Raw genomic sequence first — 25,821 nt, forward strand, 5'->3', positions numbered from 1 at the left:
TACTTTTTCATTATTCTTAGCCACTGCCCCGGAGCTCACTTTAACCAGAATACACGTCAAACTCAGTATTCTCTCAAAGAAATATACACATAGCAAATCGTTAAATTACTTTGGATGTATTTTTTTTTACAACACAATTACATAAATACAATGTTAATTCATGATTTTTAGTAAGGATGGATTAAAGTCATGCAATAGGCTTTTATAAAAAAATTTTGTAGGTTCTTCCGAGGATGTTGTAGTCGTAATGATTTGTGCAGTCCTTTGAGACATTTGTGATTTGGGGCTATATAAATAAACATTGATTGATTGATTGATAATATGTTGCCTTGGTGCAGACGCCGAGAAAGCCTCACACAGTCATCATTGCCTTGTGGCTAATGAGGCGCTTGAACGACATTACTACATTTAAAATGCCAGCAAAACAACAAAAGCATATGTTTACTGGATGACTATGGAGCAATACTAACAAATACAGTTTGTTTACTGCCAAAGAAAGTGAAGTTGATGGACACACAAGGGAGTAGCTCCTCTTGAAGAAGTATGGAAGAAGCCAAGAATTTTTTATTAGACACTTCCTTTTATTGTCATTCAAATTTGAACTTTACAGTACGGATAAGAACCAAATTGTGTTGCATTAGCTCGTTGTAGTGCAGGATAAAAGAGCAAGAAGATGCAGGTATAAATAAATAGATCATACTTGCCAACCTTAAGACCTCCGATTTTGGTAGCTGTGGAGTGGGGGGCGTGGTTGGGGGTGGGGCAGAGGCGTGGTTTGGGGGCGTGGTTGGGGTGGGGGGTGTGGTTAAGAGGAGAGTATATCTACAGCCTATATTTTTATATTGGCTGTAATTAATATATATATATCCATCCATCCATTTTCTACCGCTTATTCCCTTTCGGGGTCGCGGGGGGCGCTGGCGCCGATCTCAGCTACAATCGGGCGGAAGGCGGGGTACACCCTGGACAAGTCGCCACCTCATCGCAGGGCCAACACAGATAGACAGACAACATTCACACTCACATTCACACACTAGGGCCAATTTAGTGTTGCCAATCAACCTATCCCCAGGTGCATGTCTTTGGAAGTGGGAGGAAGCCGGAGTACCCGGAGGGAACCCACGCATTCACGGGGAGAACATGCAAACTCCACACAGAAAGATCCCGAGCCTGGATTTGAACCCAGGACTGCAGGACCTTCGTATTGTGAGGCAGACGCACTAACCCCTCATCCACCGTGAAGCCCTAATATATATATATATATATATATATATATATATATATATATATATATATATATATATATACATGTATTAAATGCTTAACTTTCAGTGAATTCTAGCTATATATATTTATTTTATTACATATATAAATAAAATAAATAGTTGAATTTCAGACGGCACCTATCAAATACACAGTAATAAAAACACAGTTGTTCTACTAACTGTACTGTGCTTGCTGGGTACTAAACAACAACAACAACACTTACCTTTCACTATTTGAGTAACATCACTTCAGAGTTTCCAGAAGATGGCGCCAGTATGTGCTTTGCCCTGCTGTCTTTCGCTGTCAGCTCTGTGTCGGGCCTGACCTAGACTAGCTGCGCCTTTGGACGTGGTGGCCCCCGCCAGGTTCGGTCTTGTGGACGCAAGATCTTTGACGAACAAAACGTTTATCCTGAAGGATTTCTTCACTTCTCGCGGGCGGCGGACTTGACTTGCTCTGTGTGACGGAAACATGGCTGAGAGCTGATGAGTCCCCCCCCTCTTAATGAAGTTCTGCCTCAGGAGTATTCCTACTTTAATTCTCCGTGGTCGTCAGGTCGAAAAGGAGGAGGATTAGCAGTCGTTTTGAAAAATGACTTTAAATGCTGTCAGATCCACCTGCAATCCTACTTTTCAAGCTTCGAACTGTGCATGTTCGAGCTGGAGGGGGCGTGGCCTCCAGCTCCAGCTGAATTTCGGGATATTTTTGGGAGAAAATTTCTCCCGGGAGGTTTTTTCGAGAGAGGCGCTGAATTTCCAGAGTCTCCCGGAAAATCCGGGAGGGTTGGCAAGTATGAAATAGATTACTGTACAGATAGATGTATCGCACTTTTGCACATGCATCCACGTTAATGGATGTATGTTATATTGTCTTTATATTCCATCAAGCTTATCCATTCTTGGGGTATTAAATTCCTGCGCCATGCCTCCATGGTTTGATATCATATTTCCAGGACTTATGCAGATCCTAAATACACAAAACCAGATACCAAGAGGTAAGAAAGATTGATTTTGCTTAATATAACCATTAAATGCTAGGGGGGCTGAACTAAGGCTAAACAGATTTCTACCCTACTGTCCTTCTTAACCTTCGTCTTGTGTTAGGGTCGGCACCGACCCGTTTTAGTTTTTAAATGCATAAAAACACGACATACATTTATTTTTTTGCATCAAAGCTTTTTGACTTTGTCAGGCACCTCTTTGTCAACAAAATAAAACATTTTAATTTTTTTCACTAAATTATAAAATGCTCTGGTAGAAATTATGCCCTTGGTGTTGTTAGGGTCGGTTTCGACCCAGTTATAAAAATAAGATGATAAAGCAATGATAAGAGCCAAAACTGAACACACTGACAGCCAGCTCCTCTCCCAATCATGTGAGCTTTAGTGGATTCTCATTTTACCTTGTTATCCTGTACAAAAACAAACAAAAGACGGACACTAAAAGTGTCACTTTTTGCCACTCTGATTTTGTTTTTTATTAGTTTTGGAACTAGTAATCTATTTCTCTTGGTTTCATTTGCTTGATTGGTTGTTGTTTGTTTGATGTTGGATTTCTGTTGCTGAAAAAAATACTTTTTAGTCTTTTTCTTGAAGTAAATATATATGGGTCGAAATAGACCCGTAACACCATAGATGTTACTATGGTTAAAATTCTTAAAATGAAAAAATAAATAAAACACATTTATTTAAGAGATGTGTTCTAATACCCCTTAGTAATAGTTAGGTAACACAACAACCTTTTTTTATTAATATGATTCTCTTGAGGTTCGTTTTACCATTTTAAAAAATTGAAATCGAGAGGTATACTGACAAAAAAAGGCCCAATGGCCCAAACCAAAAATATTAAAACCAATATTTTCAAGGATAAGGAAGCCTAACGAGGTAACCAAGAGATGAGAAACAAATTGGATGATAGATAATTGTTTTTAGTGTATTTTACAACTGATTTAAGACATGGGTCAAAACCGACCCGTTAACATAAGAGATGGTAACAGAAAGCTAACACAAGAGGAAGGTTAAACACTTTCATTTTGTATTTGTAGGTGGGAAGTGTGAGCCTTGAAGATACGGGAAGAAGAAGTAGACAAAGTCTAATGGGGCAAGAAGTGAGGAAATCTGAGGGACGAAGACCATTCTCTTTGGGTGAATTACACATCAGGGAGCCAGATCAGTCCCTTTGAGGAAGATGTCCCCATTTCTCTCTTGCCAACACCAACATCAATCAACTCTTCACGCCCACATAATCTTAAGATATTCATTTGCTGACATGAATTAAGAAATAAGAGAAGGAAATAACTGAGTGGTATAATGTCCTCATTAGTGCGTTTTTAAGATCCATTTTCTATATGTAATACACAGCCGTTCACATTCAGAATTCAGAGTCTCCTGCTACGCCAACTTGAAGGTTTTTGGAATGTGCGAGGAAGCCGATTCCCATCCCAGTCGCTTCAATCATCACTTTCAAGTCCGATTCCATGGTTCTACCCAGGGAAAGAGTGTATTGCCAGCTCCGGGTCCGGGAGGAGACCTTGCCCCAAGTGGAGGAGTTCAAGTACCTGGGAGTCTTGTTCATGAGTGAGGAAAGAGTGGATCGTGAGATCGACAAGCGGATCGGTCAGTATTGCGGACGCTGTATCGATCCGTTGTGGTGAAGAAGGAGCTGAGCCGGAAGGAAAAGCTCTCAAATTACCGGTCAATATACGTTCTCATCCTCACCTGTGGTCTTGAGCTTTGGGTTATGACCAAAAAGGACAAGATCACGGGTACAAGCGGCCGATATAGGGTGAGAAACTCTGTCATCCGGGAAGAGCTCAAAGTAAAGCCTTTGCTCCTCCACATCGAGAGGAGCCAGATGAGGTAATTCGGACATCTGGTCTGGATGCCACCCAAACGTGTCCTGAGGGAGGTGTTTACATCCGACCGGTAGGAGGCCACGATGAAGACCCAGGACACATTGGGAAGACTATGTCTCCCGGCTGGCCTGGGAATGCCTCGGGATCCCCCAGGGAGAAGCTGGACAAAGTGGCTGGTGAGAGGGAAGTCTGGGCTTCTCTGCTTGGGCTGCTTCCCCCGCGAACCGATCTCTGATAAGTGGAAGAAGATGGCTGGATGAATGGGAGGAAGCCATAGTACCTGGAGAAACAAGCTGATGCTCAAGCAGATTCAAACCCTCAAGCCAATATGCCAACCACTCGTCCCCGCCGTACGTCCCTCTGTGCTACACAAGCATTCGTACATTTTTTTTTTTTCAAAGATGTTAGATAAAAGCTCCCTTTCTCAAGATTTTCCCTTGGCGGCTTGGCGTGGGTTGAGTAACGAGCTGCCGATTGACAACAAGTGTTCAGTTTGCTATTTTCCAACACGAGTATTAAAATCGCTCTTTCGCTTACAGGAGTGAAAAATTAAATTTGAAGCTTGTTGCAGCTTTCTATGAACCATGTTGTGCATGTGTTGAGAAACTTGCATGTCACCAAAAAGAGTGATTCTTTCCTTGTTGCCATGGTGACGGAAGGAGTGACTGTCCTTCAGCCATGAAAAGAAAGTTTTCCTCAGTAACGAGACTTGAAAACAAATGCTCGGCTGCATAAGCAGACCCATAGCGTCCATTTGACTGAAATTTTATCGACAATTTTTTTGCCATTGAAACTTAATTTGGCGTTAATGTCCCATAATATCGATTAGTTTTTAGTAATGGGTAGATAAATAACTGTACTTGGAACGGCCCCTTTTCTAATGCTTAACTCGATATGCCCCCTTTATTTATATTTATTTATATTTCCCCGCATAGACGGTGTGGATAAAAGCATGTAAAACTATTATTTTCATCCCTTGTATGTTTTTGCCACCCTGGTCCACGATTACTTTAAAACTGATATGGTTTTGTAACGTGTGGCTACACAAACAATAAGTCAACATAATTAAAATAAGAATGTGTTGTTTAGAGCAAAGTCAGCTTTGGGTAAAATCACCACGAAGATCCTCACTTCCTAGGCCCCAAAAATCATGTCGTAAGTTTAAAGTCCAAAAGGCAGTGTTCTGGCCAAAATCTAGCCTTGATGCTGGATTTTAAACAGTTTAAATGTTATTTTTATTAATCCTGACTAAGGTGTGTCTGTAGTATTAACCTCAATACTAGTGCTTTTCCACACCAATCCACAGTAGTTTGTGTTATTGTGTACTTAATCACACACACACACACACACACACACACACACACACACACACACACACACACACACACACACACACACACACATACTTGTATATCGTACCTTCTTGAGACCTCCTCTTTAGGACCATTCTTTCTAGATATATAATGATGTGTGTTTACAACATTAATAATATATACATACTATGCAAATATAACAAAGCTTGTTGTGAAAGATGAGTTGGAATTTCACCAGAAAAAGGTTACAATTTCACAAGAAAAACTAAGAATGTTGACAGTGTTACAACAAAAGTCGTAATTTTACTCAACACAAGTCAAATTTTTATAAGATAAACTGAACATTTGTGCAATATTATTACAAAAGTCGGAATTTTACTCCATAACAGTCGCAATTTTACACTGAAAAGCTTAACATTTTGGAAAGTTTATGAAAATAGTCATAATTTTACTCAACAAAAGGTCTCAATTTCACAATAAAAACTTAGAATGATGGCAGTGTTACTACAAAAGTCGTAATTTTACTCAACGCAAGTCAAATTTTTACAAGATAAACTGAACATTTGTGCAATATTATTACAAAAGTCAGAATTTTACTTGATAACAGTCGCAATTTTACACTGAAAAGCTTAACATTTTGGAAAGTTTATGAAAATAGTCATAATTTTACTCAACAAAAGGTCACAATTTCACAAGAAAAACTTAGAATGATGGCAGTTTTACTACAAAAGTCGTAATTTTACTCAATGCAAGTCAAATTTTTACAAGATAAACTGAACATTTGTGCAATATTACAAAAGTCAGAATTTTACTCCATAACAGTCGCAATTTTACACTGAAAAGCTTAAAATTTTGTAAAGTTTATGAAAATAGTCATAATTTTACTCAACAAAAGGTCACAATTTCACAATAAAAACTTAGAATGATGGCAGTATTACTACAAAAGTCGTAATTTTACTCAACGCAAGTCAAATTTTTACAAGATAAACTGAACATTTGTGCAATATTATTACAAAAGTCAGAATTTTACTCCATAACAGTCGCAATTTTACACTGAAAAGCTTAACATTTTGGAAAGTTTATGAAAATAGTCATAATTTTACTCAACAAAAGGTCACAATTTCACAAGAAAAACTTAGAATGATGGCAGTATTACTACAAAAGTCGTAATTTTACTCAACGCAAGTCAAATTTTTACAAGATAAACTGAACATTTGTGCAATATTATTACAAAAGTCAGAATTTTACTCTAACAGTCGCAATTTTACACTGAAAAGCTTAACATTTTGGAATGTTTATGAAAATAGTCATAATTTTACTCAACAAAAGGTCACAATTTCACAAGAAAAACTTAGAATGATGGCAGTATTACTACAAAAGTCGTAATTTTACTCAACGCAAGTCAAATTTTTACAAGATAAACTGAACATTCGTGCAATATTATTACAAAAGTCAGAATTTTACTCCATAACAGTCACAATTTTACATTGAAAAGCTTAAAATTTTGGAAAGTTTAAGAAAATAGTCATAATTTTACTCAACAAAAGGTCACAATTTCACAAGAAAAACTTAGAATGATGGCAGTGCTACTACAAAAGTCGTAATTTTACTCAACGCAAGTCAAATTTTTACAAGATAAACTGAACATTTGTGCGATATCATGACAAAAGTCAGAATTTTACTCGATAACAGTCGCGATTTTACACTGAAAAGCTTAAAATTTTGGAAAGTTTATGAAAATAGTCGTAATTTTACTCAACAAAAGGTCACAATTTCACAAGAAAAACTTAGAATGATGGCAGTTTTACTACAAAAGTCGTAATTTTACTCAACGCAAGTCAAATTTTTACAAGATAAACTGAACATTTGTGCAATATTATTACAAAAGTCAGAATTTTACTCGATAACAGTCGCAATTTTACACTGAAAAGCTTAAAATTTTGGAAAGTTTATGAAAATAGTCATAATTTTACTCAACAAAAGGTCACAATTTCACAAGAAAAACTTAGAATGATGGCAGCATTACTACAAAAGTCGTAATTTTACTTAAAGCAAGTGAAATTTTTACAAGATAAACTGAACGTGTGCAATATTATGACAAAAGTCAGAATTTTACTCTTAACAGTCGCAATTTTACACTGAAAAGCTTAACATTTTGGAAAGTTTATGAAAATAGTCATAATTTTACTCAACAAAAGTCAAAATTTTATAAGAAAACTTTAAAATGTTGGCAATATTATAATAGTAATCGGAATTTTTACTTGGCAAAACTATGACAAAAGTCATAATTTTACTAAAAAATGTTCACTATTTTACAAGAATAACAAAAACATTGTAAATATTGTGATAAAAATCAGATTTTGCACTAAAAAGTTATAATTTTACATAAAGTAATACTTTTACGGGAAAATATCGCAATATTACAGAAACAGAAAGAATATAAGAAATTGTTCCCAATTTTATAAGAAGAAAGTCGACACGTGAAAAAAAGACTCAATTTTTTTTTTTTTGTAATTGTTTTTTTAGCTTCATTATTTACTTCAAGTTATTACAGTATGTCTCTATATACATATATATATATATATATATATCTATCTATATATATATATATCCATCCATCCATCCATCCATTTTCTACCGCTTATTCCCTTTCGGGGTCGCGGGGGGCGCTGGCGCCTATCTCAGCTACAATCGGGCGGAAGGCAGGGTACACCCTGGACAAGTCGCCACCTCATCGCAGGGCCAACACAGATAGACAGACAACATTCACACACTAGGGCCAATTTAGTGTTGCCAATCAACCTATCCCCAGGTGCATGTCTTTGGAAGTGGGAGGAAGCCGGAGTACCCGGAGGGAACCCACGCATTCACGGGGAGAACATGCAAACTCCACACAGAAAGATCCCGAGCCTGGATTTGAACCCAGGACTGAAGGAACTTCGTATTGTGAGGCAGACGCACTAACCCCTCTGCCACCGTGAAGCCCTATATATATATATATATATATATATATATATATATATATATATATATATATATATATATATATATATATATATATATATATATATATATATATATATACATATATATATATATATATATATATATATATATATATATATATATATATATATATATATATACATATATATATATATATATATATATATATTAAGACACCTCAGCCAATGGGGGCGCATTTAAATTTTTACACCCACTTACTATTACCATATTTTTCGGAGTATAAGTCGCTCTGGAGTATGAGTCGCACCTGCCAAAAACGCATAATAAAGAAGGAAAAAACCATACATAGGTCGCACTGGAATATAAGTCGCATTTTTTGGGGAAATGTATTTGATAAAACCCAACACCAAGAATAGACATTTGAAAGGCAATTTTAAATAAATAAAGAATAGTGAACAACAGGCTGAATAAGTGTACGTTATATGAGGCATAAATAACCAACTGAGAAGGTTCCTGGTAATTAACCTAACATATTATGGTAAGAGTCATTCTAATAACTATAACATATAGAACATGCTATACGTTTACCAAACAATCTTTCACTCTTAATTGCTAAATCCCATGAAATCTTATACGTCTAGTCTCTTACGTGAATGAGCTAAATACCATATTTTATATTTTACGGTAATGTGTTAATAATTTCACACATAAGTCGCTCCTGAGTATAAGTCGCACCCCCCGGCCAAATTATGAAAAAAAATGCGACTTATAGTCCGAAAAATACGGTATATATGTTGGCCAGAGGGGGAGCACTTTTAAAACCGACACAGTCAATTTAAAAAAATCCCTCCTTTTTGATACCACCCTAATTGTGATAGATTTCACCACCGGGGGTGCAAATTAGACATTCTCTATTATATGCAATGGTTTTTTCGTATTGGGACCATGATTTATGTCCTAGCTTGTTCACCGGTCCTCATATGGAAGGTACTTTTCCTTGTTGATATCTCAAGAAGGGGAGAAATACAAGAACACACACACACACACTGCAACTCTTGTCTAAAAATGAAGTAAACATGATTTTTCTCGGGTTTGGTGCTCATAAACAGGTTCCAGTATGTGACACATATTAGTTATTTTAGTTGTATTTAGTCCCATTATACAGTAGTTAATAGATTTTGACTAAATGCTAAAACTCATTGGTTGTATGACCGCGGGAGTTACATTGTTAATTAGATTATAACAAGATGCCCACCATGTAATAAAATGAGATACAACCAAAATAAAGTAAAACGATGCATTCGAGACACATTTGGAGAGGAGAAGGAGCAATCTCAGAGAAGGTTCCATATCTCGTTCTATGGTTATCATCACACTGCTTCCTTTGTGCCGTCACTGGTAATGCTTAGTTTGTGGTTGTATCGCAAAAAAAGCCAAAGAAAAAAACACTTTTCTGAGGTCATTTATTTTTCGCTGGCGAGTTCGAGCTTCATGCTCTTTGATGATACGACGCTTGAAGATGGTTGGAACGAAATACGTTTTATCCGACTTTTAGGCATACGTTTTTTTCCACAACATATTGATTCAACTCCAAATTCTTGCAATGTACTGCAATGTTTCCTGCACTTTCACTCCTGAGAGGGGAGTCTGTTTTTCTTGCATTTTGTCATGCGAATAAAGATCTTTGCTGGATTGCATTGTAAGTGTTAGTGTTTCATTGACGTTACTCTATTTTCAAATGCCTGCACTTAATACTTTAAACATACCATATTGTCCGGACTATTAGGTACACTTAAAATCATTTTACCCCCCTCAAAACTTGACAGAGCGCTTATAAACCAGTGCGCCTAATGTACGGAAAACGTTTGGTTGAGCTTACCCACCTCAAAGCTATTTTTTTGGTGCACAGTGTAATAAGTGTGACCAGTAGATGGCAGTCAAACATAAGAGATAAGTGTAGACTGCAATATTATTGCAATATGTCTCAAACAACACTAAGATTTCAAATGTGCCATTGAAAATATAGAACATTATACATGGCGGTAAAAAAAATCTATCATAATGTTGTAGTACGACTTTGGTAAGCTATGAAGTTGCACCGCTTGAAGGATTGTCAGCGCATTAAACATACGAGCATTATTATGGTGTGTGTATAAGGTACGACATATTATCTGGTGTTTTTTTTCCCGCAATATTATGCAAAAGCAACTTATCTTACCATCTGGTACCTGCTGATCTGTATTTGGGATCTGCATAAATCGTGAAAAATGTAGCGCGTCCGCCTGTGTGGTCCGTGGCGACACTGTAGTTGATAAGCTTTTTTCTTTTTTCTCTATGTTCTTGTTATGGGACATTCATCCTCTGCTGTTGCCATTTCTAATATAAAATAGTGTAAAGTTCTTACTTATGTCTGTCAGTAAACACACCATGAAAGCGCTAAAACATACCAGTATAGTAAGCTTATATTATTCACTCAAGTAACTTTAGCTATCGGGGTTCCGGTCGGGACACATTTCCTGTGTTGTTGTTTCCGGATGAGGAGATGCTGCTCCGTTGTTGGATTAAGTAAAGTCTGAATGTCATTAAAACAGTTAGTTCCATCTTTTGACACTTCTTCCACTCCCGTCCTTGCACGCTACACCGCTACAACAACGATGACGTGGAGAAGACCCTGCCGAAGGTGAGTCACGTAAATAAGACCGCCCATAGTGACTGTCAGAAAGCGGCTTGAAGATGATCTGTAAAACATAATCCATGCAACATTTTGACCAAAGAACCCCCATTACATGTTATGTAGACCAGTGGGCCGCATATAAAAAAATAATAATAATAATAATTTTTTATTTTTTATTTTTATTAAATCAAAATAAAAAACACAATATACACTTACAATTAGTGCACCGACCACAAAAACCTTCATGACAAAAACGTCCCTTTTTCATGACAAAGAAAAAAAAGAAAAAAAGCCATGGCTCCTCCTAGGCTTCCCTCAGAGACACTGGCGGTCACCACACCCCTCCGACTTTCAGGTATGACTTAATAATCTCACTAAAACACTAGTAACATAATAAGCAGATAGTGGATTTTCCAGAATTATCCTAGTAAATATGTCTAATAACATCTGAATCGCTCCCACTGCCCTCGTCTTTTTTTTTTTCTTTGAGTCCTTCACTCTCACTATCCTCATCCACGAATCTTTCATCCTCGCTCCAATTAATGGGGAAATTGTCGCTTTCTCGGTCAGATTCGCTCGCGCTGCTGGTGTCTACGATTGTAATCAATGTGCGGATGTGAGGAGCCCTCACACCGGTGACGTCACGCGCACATCGGCTTCTACTTCCGGTACAGGCAAGGCTTTTTTTTTAGCGACCAAAAGTTGCGAACTTTACCGTCGATGTTCTCTACTAAATACTTTCAGCTAAAATATGGCAATATCGCGAAATGATCAAGTATGACACATAGAATGGACCTGCTATCCCCGTTTAAATAAGAAAATCGCATTTCAGTAGGCCTTTAACGCGCCCTATAGTCGAGTGCGCCTTATATATGAAAAAAGATACAAAATAGACCATTTATCAGCAGAGTGCTTTATAACCCAGTGCGCCTTATGGTCCGGAAAATATGGTACAACATAGTTTGCTGTAATGTGTAAAAAGGCACCGATACAGTAAAATGACTAAGGTAAAAGTGGTGATTTTCAAAGACCATAAACATAAAAAAAAAAGCCACAAGTGTCATTTGGATGATAGTCACACCTGGGTCCTGCAGGATTTGTATTTTTGTTATTCAGATCTAATTTTCACTAAATGTTGGCTGGGCTGGCAATCAGGTTGATTATAGACCCGGGTTGGTACAAAGACATTCTCCAAGTGACATGTTTTGACTCATTATCTCATTATGTCATGCACTGCAGAGCATGCCTTGTCTAAATGCCTTCCTCTCACACCAGAACTAAGTGAGCGGTTTGAATTTTCTCACTCGGAAAACTGGTGGTCTCTTCGCCAAGACAACGTGACTATAATGTAAACTGTTTTTCTTGCTTTCTTCATATAAACGGGTATTGTTTGGGGTTTTAAAATGTCAGCTATTTGCATTCGGCATTTTATTAGCTGTCAGAAAGTGCAGCTCCGAATACTACAAAAACATCAGAGAGACAAAATAATTGCAATAATGTTGCCAATGTAGTCAGATAAATTAAAGTATTATTTGTGATCGTGCTAGAGCAGGGGTGTCAAACGTACGGCTCGCAAACAGGTTTTATCCGGCCTGCTGGGTGAGTTTGCTAAGTATAAAAATAAGCTGAAATTTTTGAATGACAGAAACTGCTGCAATAGCAATTCTTTGTATCTTTGTAGATCAGGGGCGCTCACACTTTTTCTGCAGGTGAGCTACTTTTCAATTGATCAAGTCGAGGCGATCTACCTCATTCCTATTTATAATTTATATTTATTTATTTATGAAAGAGACATTTTTGTTAACAAGTTAATGGTGTTTAATGATAATACAAGCATGTTTAACACACATAGATTCCTTTCTTTCACGAAGACAAGAATATAAGTTGGTGTATTTGATTCTGATGACTTGCATTGATTGGAATTAGACAGTGGTGCTGATAACGTCCGCATTTTCAAATGGAGGAAAAAAAAAGTCCTCCTTTCTGTCCAATACCACATGAAAGTGGTTGGATTTGGCATCTCATTTGTCCAACTCGCATACTCGTTTTTAAACACTTTGTTATGAGAGTAGCATATGTGTGTGGCCCTTTAATGTCTGGCAGCAGGTGAGTGACGTCAGTGAGTGTGCGGGTGGGCAAGCAAGTGAGAAAGCGGTCGCTGAGGGCGGGGGAGAAATACATTGGCATCAAAATCCGTAGCTTGCTAGCTTGTGCACGCTAGCTTTCTGAGACTCTTATTTTGTTAGCACAGGCAGGATGAAACAGGTCTTTTATGGTGAAGACAGGAACTGTGCAGTCCGTCTTTAGAGTTTCGACAGTAGGTACGGAGTCTCTAGAAATAAAATGTGTTTCTCTGCGTCCGCCCTGTTAGTGATGTTTTTCTTAAATATGAGCTCGCAGCAGCCAGCGTCATCTCACAAGATCCTCGGGTGCCGAGAATGTCAAACAACTGACGAAAGTGAAGTCTTGGTATGATTGATGATTGCTCATTTTTATGTCTATTTTTTAATGCCTGGCTTGAGATCGACTGACACACCGTCCGAGATCGACCAGTCGATCGCGATCGACGTAATGCCCACCCCTGTTGTAGATGATGCTATATATGTAAAAAAAAAAAAATAAACCACATGTTAATGCACCAGTCGAGGAAAATGAGCAAACTACATAAATAACATCCTGTAATTTGATTTTGATTTTTTTTTTTATCTTGATGGATGGAAATTTAACACCGATGAGTTGACTGATAAACATGATTACATAATTTATTCAGAAAGTTTGAAAAAAAAACGACAAATAAAGGTATAATACATCCATCCATCCATCCATTTTCTACCGCTTATTCCCTTTCGGGGTCGCGGGGGGCGCTACAATCGGGCGGAAGGCGGGGTACACCCTGGACAAGTCACCACCTCATCGCAGGGTATAATACATGTAAGTGTAAAAAAGAACAACGACATTATGATTTGTACATTTTTGAGCTTGTTCTATTTTCAAAAAAAGAAACCGCTGCTTTGAAGCGCTGCCATCTGACCGTCACCCCGAGGGGAAAAAAACGGTGGTGAAGGCGTGGGGTGTGTGTGCGTGTATGCTCAACTGACTTGGGTGTGAGGATGTCATGTTTTTTAGACTGAGGGCGATCTGCAAATGTTCGACTCCAGGTGTCGTTGAGTAGGGAGGGAGGTCAAAAGCGTCCATCATTGAGGTGTCCTTGGGGGTGTTTTTCCGAACAGCCTGCTCCTATTTCAAAGTCAAATCGTAGATTCTGGCTGTCCAGAGTCGAGACCCAGGATGGACCGCTCGTCGGGACCCAGGATGGACCGCTCGCTTGTATCGATTGGGGACATCTCTACGCTGCTGATCCGCCTCCGCTTGAGATGGTCTCCTGTGGACGGGACTCTCGCTGCTGTCTTGGATCCGCTTTGAACTGAACTCTCGCGGCTGTGTTGTAGCCACTATGGATTGAACTTCCACAGTATCATGTTAGACCCGCTCGACATCCATTGATTTCGGTCTCCTAGAGGGTGGGTGTTGCCCACATCTGAGGTCCTCTCCAAGGTTTCTCATAGTCAGCATTGTCACTGGCGTCCCACTGGATGTGAATTCTCCCTGCCCACTGGGTGTGAGTTTTCCTTGCCCTTTTGTGGGTTCTTCCGAGGATTTTGTAGTCGTAATGATTTTGAGCAGTCCTTTGAGACATTTGTGATTTGGGGCTATATAAATAAACATTGATTGATTGATGTTTCCCGCGAGCAGACAAAACAATGACTTGTCTGTTCTATTCGTCCATGTTGGGTGCTCTCAGATTCAATTCAATTTTCCTTTTCAGCAAGTTTCTCCATGATGTGATCCATCTTGCGATTCAGTTCAGAAATCGCCGCAGTTTCTGTTCCTACAGCCCTGCCCAAACCATCCATTGCGACAAACAGTTGAGATGTCCACCCCGGGTCCCGACTTTGAACAGCTAGCGCGTCATCTGTGTTCACCTAAAAACCTCTCCACGCAGGAGAGGTAGACAAAGCAGAAAAGAGATGGCAGATCAACTGGTGTAACGTATCGGTGGCACTGTGGTGACGAGTTGCAGCGAAGATGGATCACAGCGTAAAGGTAGGAATAAGAATTTAATTATATAATAAGACAAACTAAGAAAAAAAAAACACTTGCACAAAGGCACTAACCAAAAACAAACAGAACTTGCTTGGGAGCTAGAAAGAACAAAGGGCGCTAGCGTGGAAGCTAGGGACGTAAACAAACAAAATAGCATAGAAGCTAACAAGTACACAAAAATAGATTTACCACAATGTAGGAAGAGTCCAAGACTGAATGTCAAACAAAGGCGGGCATATATAGGGACATAAATCAGGAGGCAGGTGTGCGTGATCACACGGAAGGCAGGTGACACAAATGCGTTGCTAGGACAACAGAAATAAGCCAAAAAGAACTGAGGAAGACAAACACTAGACAGAATGTGATATCAAACAGAACCAGAACCAAGAATATGTCATGATCCAAGACGTGGATCATGACAATTGGTCTCTTTAAAAGCTAGCCTATACAAATGAGGTAGCATCTCTAACTGATACCGGGAGGGCATTCCAGAGTACTGGAGCCCGAATAGAAAAGGCTCTTTAGCTCGCAGACTTTTTTTGGGGGGGTCTGGGAATCACTAATATCAGAGTCCGTTCTGCAAAAAGGTCATACCTCGAAGCACACAGCTTATGGACAGGGACCCACGGTTAAAATATACATCACCATACAATATAAAAAAAACACATCCATCCATCCATCATCTTCCGCTTATCCGAGGTTGGGTCGCGGGGGCAGCAGCCTAAGCAGGGAAGCCCAGACTTCCCCATCTCCAGCCACTTCGTCTAGCTCTTCCCGGGGGATCCCGAGGCGTTCCCAGGCCAGCCGGGAGACATAGTCTTCCCAACGTGTCCTGGGTCTTCCCCGTGGCCTCCTACCGGTTGGACGTGCCCTAAACAGGCGTTTGGGTGGCATCCTGACCAGATGCCCGAACCACCTCATCTGGTTCCTCTCGATGTGGAGGAGCAGCGGCTTTAGGTTGAGCTCCTCCCGAATACAATTCCTTTCAAAATCTACCCACCAAATACCCATTTACAATCTCATAACAACCTACCAACAGGTTGACATTTATATATATATATATAAAAAAAAAGGAATCTTTAAATCCACCACATCAGTCTCCAGTATGTTCAGAAGAAAGCATTGGGTGACCTGAGCTGATGAGTATGATCAAAGATGCGTGCTTCGCATACACGCCTCTACTCTCATCCTCTAATTACCACGTAGTCTCAATGCGTGCTGAGAAAGGCGGCAATAACACACAAGTAATTTTCTACTCACAGTGGGGCAAAAAAGTATTTAGTCAGCCACCGATTGTGCAAGTTCTCCCACTTAAAATGATGACAGAGGTCTGTAATTTTCATCATAGGTACACTTCAACTGTGAGAGACAGAATGTGGAAAAAATATCCAGGAATTCACATTGTAGGAATTTTAAAGAATTATTTTGTAAATTATGGTGGAAAAATAGGTATTTGCTCAACCATTTAAAGCTCTCACTGATGGAAGGAGGTTTTGGCTCAAAATCTCATGATACATGGCCCCATTCATTCTTTCCTTAACACGGATCAATCGTCCTGTCCCCTTAGCAGAAAAACAGCCCCAAAGCATGATGTTTCCACCCTCATGCTTCACAGTAGGTATGGTGTTCTTGGGATGCAACTCAGTATTCTTCTTCCTCCAAACACGAATAGTTGAGTTTATACCAAAATGGATACATGGATGATATCAATCAATCAATCAATGTTTATTTACATAGCCCCAAATCACAAATGTCTCAAAGGACTGCACAAATCATTACGACTACAACATCCTCGGAAGAACCCGCAAAAGGGCAAGGAAAACTCACACCCAGTGGGCAGGGAGAATTCACATCCAGTGGGACGCCAGTGACAATGCTGACTATGAGAAACCTTGGAGAGGACCTCAGATGTGGGCAACCCCCCCCCCCCCCCTCTAGGGGACCGAAAGCAATGGATGTCGAGCGGGTCTAACATGATGCTGTGAAAGTTCAATCCATAGTGGCTCCAACACAGCCGCGAGAGTTCAGTTCAAGCGGATCCAAGACAGCAGCGAGAGTCCCGTCCACAGGAGTCCATCTCAAGCGGAGGCGGATCAGCATCGTAGAGATGTCCCCAACCGATACAGGCGAGCGGTCCATCCTGGGTCCCGACGAGCGGTCCATCCTGGGTCCCGACTCTGGACAGCCAGTACTTCATCCATGGTCATCGGACCGGACCCCCTCCACAAGGGAGGGGGGGACATAGGAGAAAGAAAAGAAGCGGCAGATCAACTGGTTTAAAAAGGAGGTCTATTTAAAGGCTAGAGTATACAGATGAGTTTTAAGGTGAGACTTAAATGCTTCTACTGAGGTAGCATCTCGAACTGTTACCGGGAGGGCATTCCAGAGTACTGGAGCCCGAACAGCAGAGGATTGGAAGAATGTCATGTGGTCAGATGAAACCAAAATAGAACCTTTTTGGTATAAACTCAATTCGTCGTGTTTGGAGGAAGAAGAATACTGAGTTGCATCCCAAGAACACCATACCTACTGTGAAGCATGAGGGTGGAAACATCATGCTTTGGGGCTGTTTTTCTGCTAATGGGACAGGACGATTGATCCGTGTTAAGGAAAGAATGAATGGGGCCATGTATCGTGAGATTTTGAGCCTAAACCTCCTTCCATCAGTGAGAGCTTTAAATGGTTGACCAAATACTTCTTTTCCACCACAATTTACAAATAAATTATTTAAAATTCCTACAATGTGAATTCCTGGATTTTTTTTTCACATTCTGTCTCTCACAGATGAAGTGTACCTATGATGAAAATTATAGACCTCTGTCATCATTTTAAGTGGGAGAACTTGCACAATCGGTGGCTGACTAAATACTTTTTTGCCCCACTGTAGTGTGAATGCACACTGGGACACAGTCCAGTGCCACAAGTACACTTTGAAAAGATGGCAATCGATCTATTTTCATGGTGACAGTATATACCTACCAGGGGTACTCACCTTGAACTCAGATGGGTCCAGATACAGAACATTACCTCAAGCGAAAATAAAAAACACACACGAAAAAAAAATCAATGCAAGCTCAAAATTGCCCTCAGGAAGCACTCTGGACACCACTGTATGGAGGATCGTTTGCATCTTTACTACAGTACCTTTTTTTTTTTTTTTTTTACACTTAAGTCATGTAACTACATTTTTTGCGTTTTAATTATGTGAACACATCTTTTTTTAATTAAATTATGCCGACAATTTCATTGAAAATATATATATATTTTTTAGCAAAATGCATGTGTTTTAAAATTCAATATTAAAAAAAATAATGTTTTAAAATGTCGTGTTTGAAAATTCCATTCATCCATCCATTTTCTACCGCTTGTCCCCTTTTGGGAGTGGCGGGGGGGTCGCTGGAGTCTATCTCAGCTGCATTCGGGCGGAAGGCAGTATACACCCAGGACAAGTCACCACCTCATCGCAGGGCCAACACAGATAGACAGACAACATTCACACTCACATTCACACACTAGGGCCAATTTAGTGTTGCCAATCAACCTATCCCCAGGTGCATGTCTTTGGAAGTGGGAGGAAGCCGGAGTACGCGGAGGGAACCCAAATTCCGTGCAGAAAAAAATCACTGCAAGACCCACTTCTGGTAAATTAAAATTGGAGCAACATAATAAAGTGGTATATTTTTAAAATTGTTACCATTCATCCATCCATCCATTTTCTACCGCTTATTCCCTTTTGGGGTCGCGGGGGGCACTGGCGCCTATCTCAGCTACAATCGGGCGGAAGGCGGGGTACACCCTGGACAAGTCGCCACCTCATCGCAGGGCCAACACAGATAGACAGACAACATTCACACTCACATTCACACACTAGGGCCAATTTAGTGTTGCCAATCAATTAATCCCCAGGTGCATGTCTTTGGGGGTGGGAGGAAGCCGGAGTACCCGGAAGGAACCCAAATTCCGTGCAGAAAAAAATCACTGCAAGACCCACTTCTGGTAAATTAAAATTGGAGCAACATAATAAAGTTGTATATTTTTAAAATTGTTACCATTCACAAATACTTTATTTTATGGAATACAATTTTATTCCTGCATTTTAGTTGTCAGGCTTGCCTCGGACAGTTTGATTATGTTTTACTTCTTTCCTCTGCATTTGTCTTTGTTTCCTCTGTGTGTGTAGTGTTTCCTGTCAGTGCTCTTATTTTGTTGGTTTCCTGTCTTTCTCCCTGAGTGCTGTGTTCCCCCTCAGCTGCGGCTGATTGGCACCTGGCCACACCTGGTTTCAATCAGTCCGCTCCTATTTAGACCTGTCTTCCCATCCAGTCACTGCTGGATTATTGCATCGTATTGCATGTCGCACTTGTCATTGCTACCTGTCGTGTCGTACCTTGTCGTGTCAATGCAGCGTTGCGGTAAGCTATGTTTGATAGCGTTTTTTTAGCTTACTGTCCTTTGTTCCCCGCTTCCAGTTTGTTTTCTAAGTACAAGTACGACTTCTGTTTTCCATGCTAAAGTTCCTTTTTGTTTTCTAGCTCCCATGCTAGCTCTCTTAGTTTGTTATCGGCCCACGTGCGTGCTTTTTGTTTGTACCCTTTGTTTGGTTTTGTTCTAGTATTTTATATTAAAACCATCTTTCCTGATTCAATGCCTGCCTCCGTCTCTGCATCTTGGGGTTCGTCAACAATAAACTCTGAAATTAGTACAACGAACGTATCAACTTAAACAACATCAAAAACATGTTTCACTAAAATCTAAAACTCAATTTTTTCGGAGAACGTGCTTGCAAATATACAGGTTATGTCACGACCTGTCAACTAGAGGTCATATCTTGTTTTGTTTTTGGGCGTTTTGGGTTTACTTCCTGTTTTACGCTCTTATTTTGTTCTCACTTCCCTTTCTCTATGTCTTTATTTACAGTGGCTTCACCCTGCTTCCAGGTGACTAGTGATTGTGCTTTTAAACCTTGCCACTAATTATCACCTGAGGACTATTTAAGCAAGTTTCACAGCTTGCTGCTTTGTGGCTGTTTTCTACTTGGTGCTCTCTCCTGAGGACAGCGCAAAGTTTTTAGTTTCTGATTTTTGCACAGCTTTGTGTTTTTGCATTTCAGTGCTTCTTGGACTTTTTTTTGGCTTCTGCTTTCTTGTTTGCATTATCAGCCGACTCTGTAGTTTTGTGTGTTTTTTGTATATTGTGCCCTTACTTTTGAGCGTCTGCTTTTGTTTATTAAATACTTTATTTAAATCACCCGCCATTATGTCATTTTGCATCTTGGGGTCACACCACCTACACGAAGAGCAGTGCCTAAAAGATTAGCTATTGAAGATACAGTATTGGATTTTCAGATTTGAGTTTTAGCCATAAAATTTTTTTTTTTTCCATAACATATATATATATATATATATATATATATATATATATATATATATATATATATATATATACAGGCTTCACGGTGGCAGAGGGGTTAGTGCGTCTGCTTCACAATACGAAGTTCCTGCAGTCCTGGGTTCAAATCCAGGCTCGGGATCTTTCTGTGTGGAGTTTGCATGTTCTCCCCGTGAATGCGTGGGTTCCCTCCGGGTACTCCGGCTTCCTCCCACTTCCAAAAACATGCACCTGGGGATAGGTTGATTGGCAACACTAAATTGGCCCTAGTGTGTGAATGTGAGTGTGAATGTTGTCTGTCTATCTGTTGGCCCTGCGGTGAGGTGGCGACTTGTCCAGGGTGTACCCCACCTTCCGCCCGATTGCAGCTGAGATAGGCGCCAGCGCCCCCCGCGACCCCAAAAGGGAATAAGCGGTAGGAAATGGATGGATGGATATATACTGTATATATATATATACAGTATATATATATATATATATATATATATACTGTATATGGGCGGTTTAGCTCGGTTGGTAGAGCGGCCTTGCCAGCAACTTGAGGGTTCCAGGTTCGATCCCCGCTTCCGCCATCCTAGTCATTGCTGTTGTGTCCTTGGGCAAGACACTTTACCCACCTGCTCCCAGTGCTACCCACACTGGTTTAAAATGGAAAAATGTGATATTGGGTTTCACTATGTAAAGCGCTTTGAGTCACTAGAGAAAAAGCGCTATATAAATATAATTTACTAATTTACTAATGTATATATGTATATATATATATATATATATGTATATATATGTGTGTGTGTATATGTAGGTTTATATATTTATATGTTCATATATATATATATATATATATATATATATATATATATATATATATATATATAATCAAGGTTTCTGTGGTCTATCCGTTATACAGTGCTCAACACCGTAGTAGAGTGGATTATACGTACGGTCAGGAAAAACACAGAGGCTATATAATCCCTACCTGCCTGTTTCGCAGGTTTCCCTGATTTTATTTGTTTCATTGTAAAAAGGGAAACCTGCAAAACAGGCTTGTAGGGATCATATAGCCTCTGTGTTTTTTCCTGACCTAACGTATATATATATATATATATATATATATATATATATATATATATATATATATATATATATATACATATATATATATATATATATATATATATATATATATATATATATATATATATATATATATATATATATATATATATATACTGTACTTATATAAATATATAAATAATTAAACAATGGATGTCCGCTAACTTTTTGCAACTCAACGCCAAAAAAACAGAAATGATGATTATCGGTCCTGCTAGACACCGACCTCTATTTAATGATACAACTCTAACATTTGACAACCAAACAATTAAACAAGGCAACACGGTAAAGAATCTGAGTGTTATCTTCGACCCAACTCTCTCCTTTGAGTCACACATTAAAAGCGTTACTAAAACGGCCTTCTTTCATCTCCGTAATATCGCTAAAATTCGCTCCATTCTGTCCACTAAAGACGCTGAGATCATTATCCATGCGTTTGTTACGTCTCGTCTCGATTACTGTAACGTATTATTTTTGGGTCTCCCCATGTCTAACATTAAAAGATTACAGTTGGTACAAAATGCGGCTGCTAGACTTTTGACAAGAACAAGAAAGTTTGATCACATTACGCCTGTACTGGCTCACCTGCACTGGCGTCCTGTGCACTTAAGATGTGACTTTAAGGTTTTACTACTTATGTATAAAATACTACACGGTCTAGCTCCAGCCTATCTTGCCGATTGTATTGTACCATATGTCCCGGCAAGAAATCTGCGTTCAAAGGACTCCGGCTTATTAGTGATTCCCAAAGCCCAAAAAAAGTCTGCGGGCTATAGAGCGTTTTCATTTCGGGCTCCAGTACTCTGGAATGCCCTCCCGGTAAAAGTTTGAGATGCCACCTCAGTAGAAGCATTTAAGTCTCACCTTAAAACTCATTTGTATACTCTAGCCTTTAAATAGACTCCCTTTTTAGACCAGTTGATCTGCCGTTTCTTTTCTTTTTCTCCTATGTCCCACTCTCCCTTGTGGAGGGGGTCCGGTCCGATCCGGTGGCCATGTACTGCTCGCCTGTGTATCGGCTGGGGACATCTCTGCGCTGCTGAACCGCTTCCGCTTGGGATGGTTTCCTGCTGGCTCCGCTGTGAACGGGACTCTCGCTGCTGTGTTGGATCCGCTTTGGACTGGACTCTCGCGACTGTGTTGGATCCATTATGGATTGAACTTTCACAGTATCCTGTTAGACCCGCTCGACATCCATTGCTTTCCTCCTCTCCAAGGTTCTCATAGTCATCATTGTCACCGACGTCCCACTGGGTGCGAGTTTTCCTTGCCCTTATCTGGGCCTACCGAGGATGTTGTAGTGGTTTGTGCAGCCCTTTGAGACACTAGTGATTTAGGGCTATATAAGTAAACATTGATTGATTGATTGATAGTTGGCCCAGTGGTGGATTTTGGGCTTGAAAAGGTGTCTAACCACTGCTCTAAAGTAAAATAAGAGTACTCTCACCTCTTACTTGATTGCATTTTCCGGCTCTTCTTGCCACTTCTGCCACACAGTTTGTGCAACATGGAGCTCAACCAAGAAAATAAGTAAAATATGCAGCAATTGTCAAACAAAACTTGTAGTTCAAACAAGCATCTTCCAAGAATCTAAAAAAAAGAGAGACATCCATCCATCAATTAGTGTATACTTCTATAGCCCTAAATCACAATTATCTCAAAGGGCTGCACAAGCCACAACGACATTCAAAATGATGTTTAGGTTTCCTTGTCATCCCCAAAGAAGTGTGTTATTAATGTCCAATGTGACGATAACCATAGAAGAAGAAAATGCCACTTAAACCCTACAATGAGTTCAACATGTCTAAACAAGACACTCCACACAGATATTCAAATGTTCCACTGGCTGTTTGAGACCGTTTTAATTTAGAACTCACCATCATCATTCATAAAAAAGGTCAGACTGACCTCATTACAGATTATACGATCATTCCACTAAAAGGTGTAAAATTAAGAGCCTTGACATTGACGAAGTAGTAGATGGTGTACCTTTTATTCAATTTCCTCTGCATTGTGTGTCAAAGGTTGCTGTCAAAATGTGTGATTATTGGATCTTTTCTCTATTTAATCAGATTCTATATTAGCTTCTCCTGACTATTTTCTCGCGTAATCTGTCGCAGTCTGCACCCTCCTCCCTCTGCTGCGCGACGTGGTCTGTATCTCAAACATATATTTAACTTTCTATGGAAGGGAATATGAAGACGTCAGATACAAAAAGTTAAAGTTAAAGTACTGGGTATGGTGAAATTTTCTCCCTGCATTTGACCGATCCCCTTGTTCACCCGCTGGGAGGTGAGGGGAGCAGCGGGCAGCAGTGGTGTACGCGCTCGGGAATCATTTTTGGTGATTTAAAAGCCTACTGAAATGAGATTTTCTTATTTAAACGGGGATAGCAGGTCCATTCTATGTGTCATACTTGATCATTTCGCGTTAGTGCCATATTTTTGCTGAAAGGATTTAGTAGAGAACATCCACGATAAAGTTCGCTAATAAAAAAGCCTTGCTTGTGCCGGGAGTAGCAGACGATGGGCGCGTGACATCACGGGTTGTGGAGTTCCTCACATCTGAACAACGTTTACAATCATGGCCACCAGCAGCGAGAGCAATTCGGACAGAGAAAGCGACGATTTCCCCATTAATTTGAGCGAGGATGAAAGATTCGTGGATGAGGAAAGTGAGAGTGAAGGACTAGAAAAAATTAAAATAAAAACTAGACGGCAGAGTGATTCAGATGTTATTAGACACATTTACTAGAATAATTCTGTAAAATCCCTTATCTTCTTATTGTGTTACTAGTGTTTCAGTGAGATTATATGGTCGTACCTGTACAACCTGAAGGTTGGAGGGGTGTGGCCACGGGTGTGGTGACCGCCAGTGTCTCTGAGGGAAGCCACGTTTCTCGACGAGGCGAAGGCAGCCGATGCTTTCTCCACATTGGAAGCATCCGACGGTCGGGGGCGGCCGGTGGGAGGAGGCAAGAGAGTCCGAAGCTGCCTCTTTTTACGGGTGCATGAGGAACGACGCAAGCTCTCCGCTCATGTCTACGGTAAGAGCCTACTTATTACTACCATTTTCTCACCGAAACCTGCCTGTTGACATGTGGTAGGGAACCATGTTTGCTTGACCGCTCTGTTCCATAGTAAAGCTTCACCGTCATCTTTCGGGAATGTAAACAAGGAACAATCACAAGTGCCTCAAAGGACTGCACAGGCCACAAAGACATCCTTGGTTCAGAGCCCACAAAAGGACGAGAAAAAAACACACAACCCAGTGGGACGTCAATGTGGATGACTATGAGAAACCTTGGAGTGGACCGCAGATGTGGGGGTGGGTCAAAGTGGGTTTTAAATCAATCTTTTTTTTTGTAGAGCTGTCATTTTGCCAATGTGGAACACAATTGCGTCGTTTCTAACAACCAAAATGACAGTTACAATCTGAAAAATGCATGTTTATTACAAAAATTAAATTCTGATCATTTTACTTTTTTTAGCAATACGTTGTTTTTTTTTTCTAAAAAAACTGGACTAGTCCTATTTGGTCTCAGCCTGAAGTGAATGAAAACTGCGATGAAGTCAGTGCCTCACCAGCCATGAACCTCACCGCACGTCACTGATATACATATAAAACATAATAAAGCATACTTTGTAATGTTTTATTATGTAACGCCCGGTTTCCAACTGCATAATCCAAGAGTTTTAGTCCGACTTTTCAAAAACTGAACACGATCGGATTAAGGCTTTTCCATGAGCGCAGGCTCATTTGTTTTATTTTGTGGTGCAGCTGGGCGGGAGCAGGAGGCGATAGAAAGAGAAAAAAAGGAAGACGGAGGGGGAACTCGTGGGGACAAGATGGGGATTAGACAGAGAGACAACAACAACAGCAAACACAACAATAACAACAATAGAGCAACATCAGCAAATAGGATATGTACAAATATGATGGTAAAAGTGATAGCAAAAAAGCAGTTAGTGAAATTAATAATAATACAGAAATGATAATGAGCATTATAACACTACATATGTAGCAATACAAATACCAATAGAAATAGAGCTATTGATGATGAACTATACCAATAATTACCACTATTACCAACAATACAGTTGTTCAAATGCAACAATACATATATGTAATGATAACTAGAGATAC

The 25,821-nt window shown here is 39.7% G+C and overlaps 1 protein-coding gene across 4 annotated transcripts in view; it reads left to right on the forward strand.

Moving 5' to 3' along the window:
• mlip (muscular LMNA-interacting protein) overlaps positions 1-8,051 on the forward strand; it is a 135,416-nt gene extending 127,365 nt beyond the window's left edge. For all 4 annotated transcript variants that reach the window (XM_061910331.1, XM_061910328.1, XM_061910330.1 and 1 more), the window contains one exon: positions 3,310-8,051. In XM_061910331.1, coding sequence (XP_061766315.1) covers positions 3,310-3,329 — 20 coding nt within the window. In that variant the 3' untranslated portion in view covers positions 3,330-8,051. The remainder of the gene's footprint in view (positions 1-3,309) is intronic.
• Positions 8,052-25,821: the final 17,770 nt, after the last annotated feature.

Source organism: Nerophis ophidion, linkage group LG09, assembly GCF_033978795.1.
Source record: "Nerophis ophidion isolate RoL-2023_Sa linkage group LG09, RoL_Noph_v1.0, whole genome shotgun sequence".
In the NCBI taxonomy this organism is placed as follows: domain Eukaryota; kingdom Metazoa; phylum Chordata; class Actinopteri; order Syngnathiformes; family Syngnathidae; genus Nerophis; species Nerophis ophidion.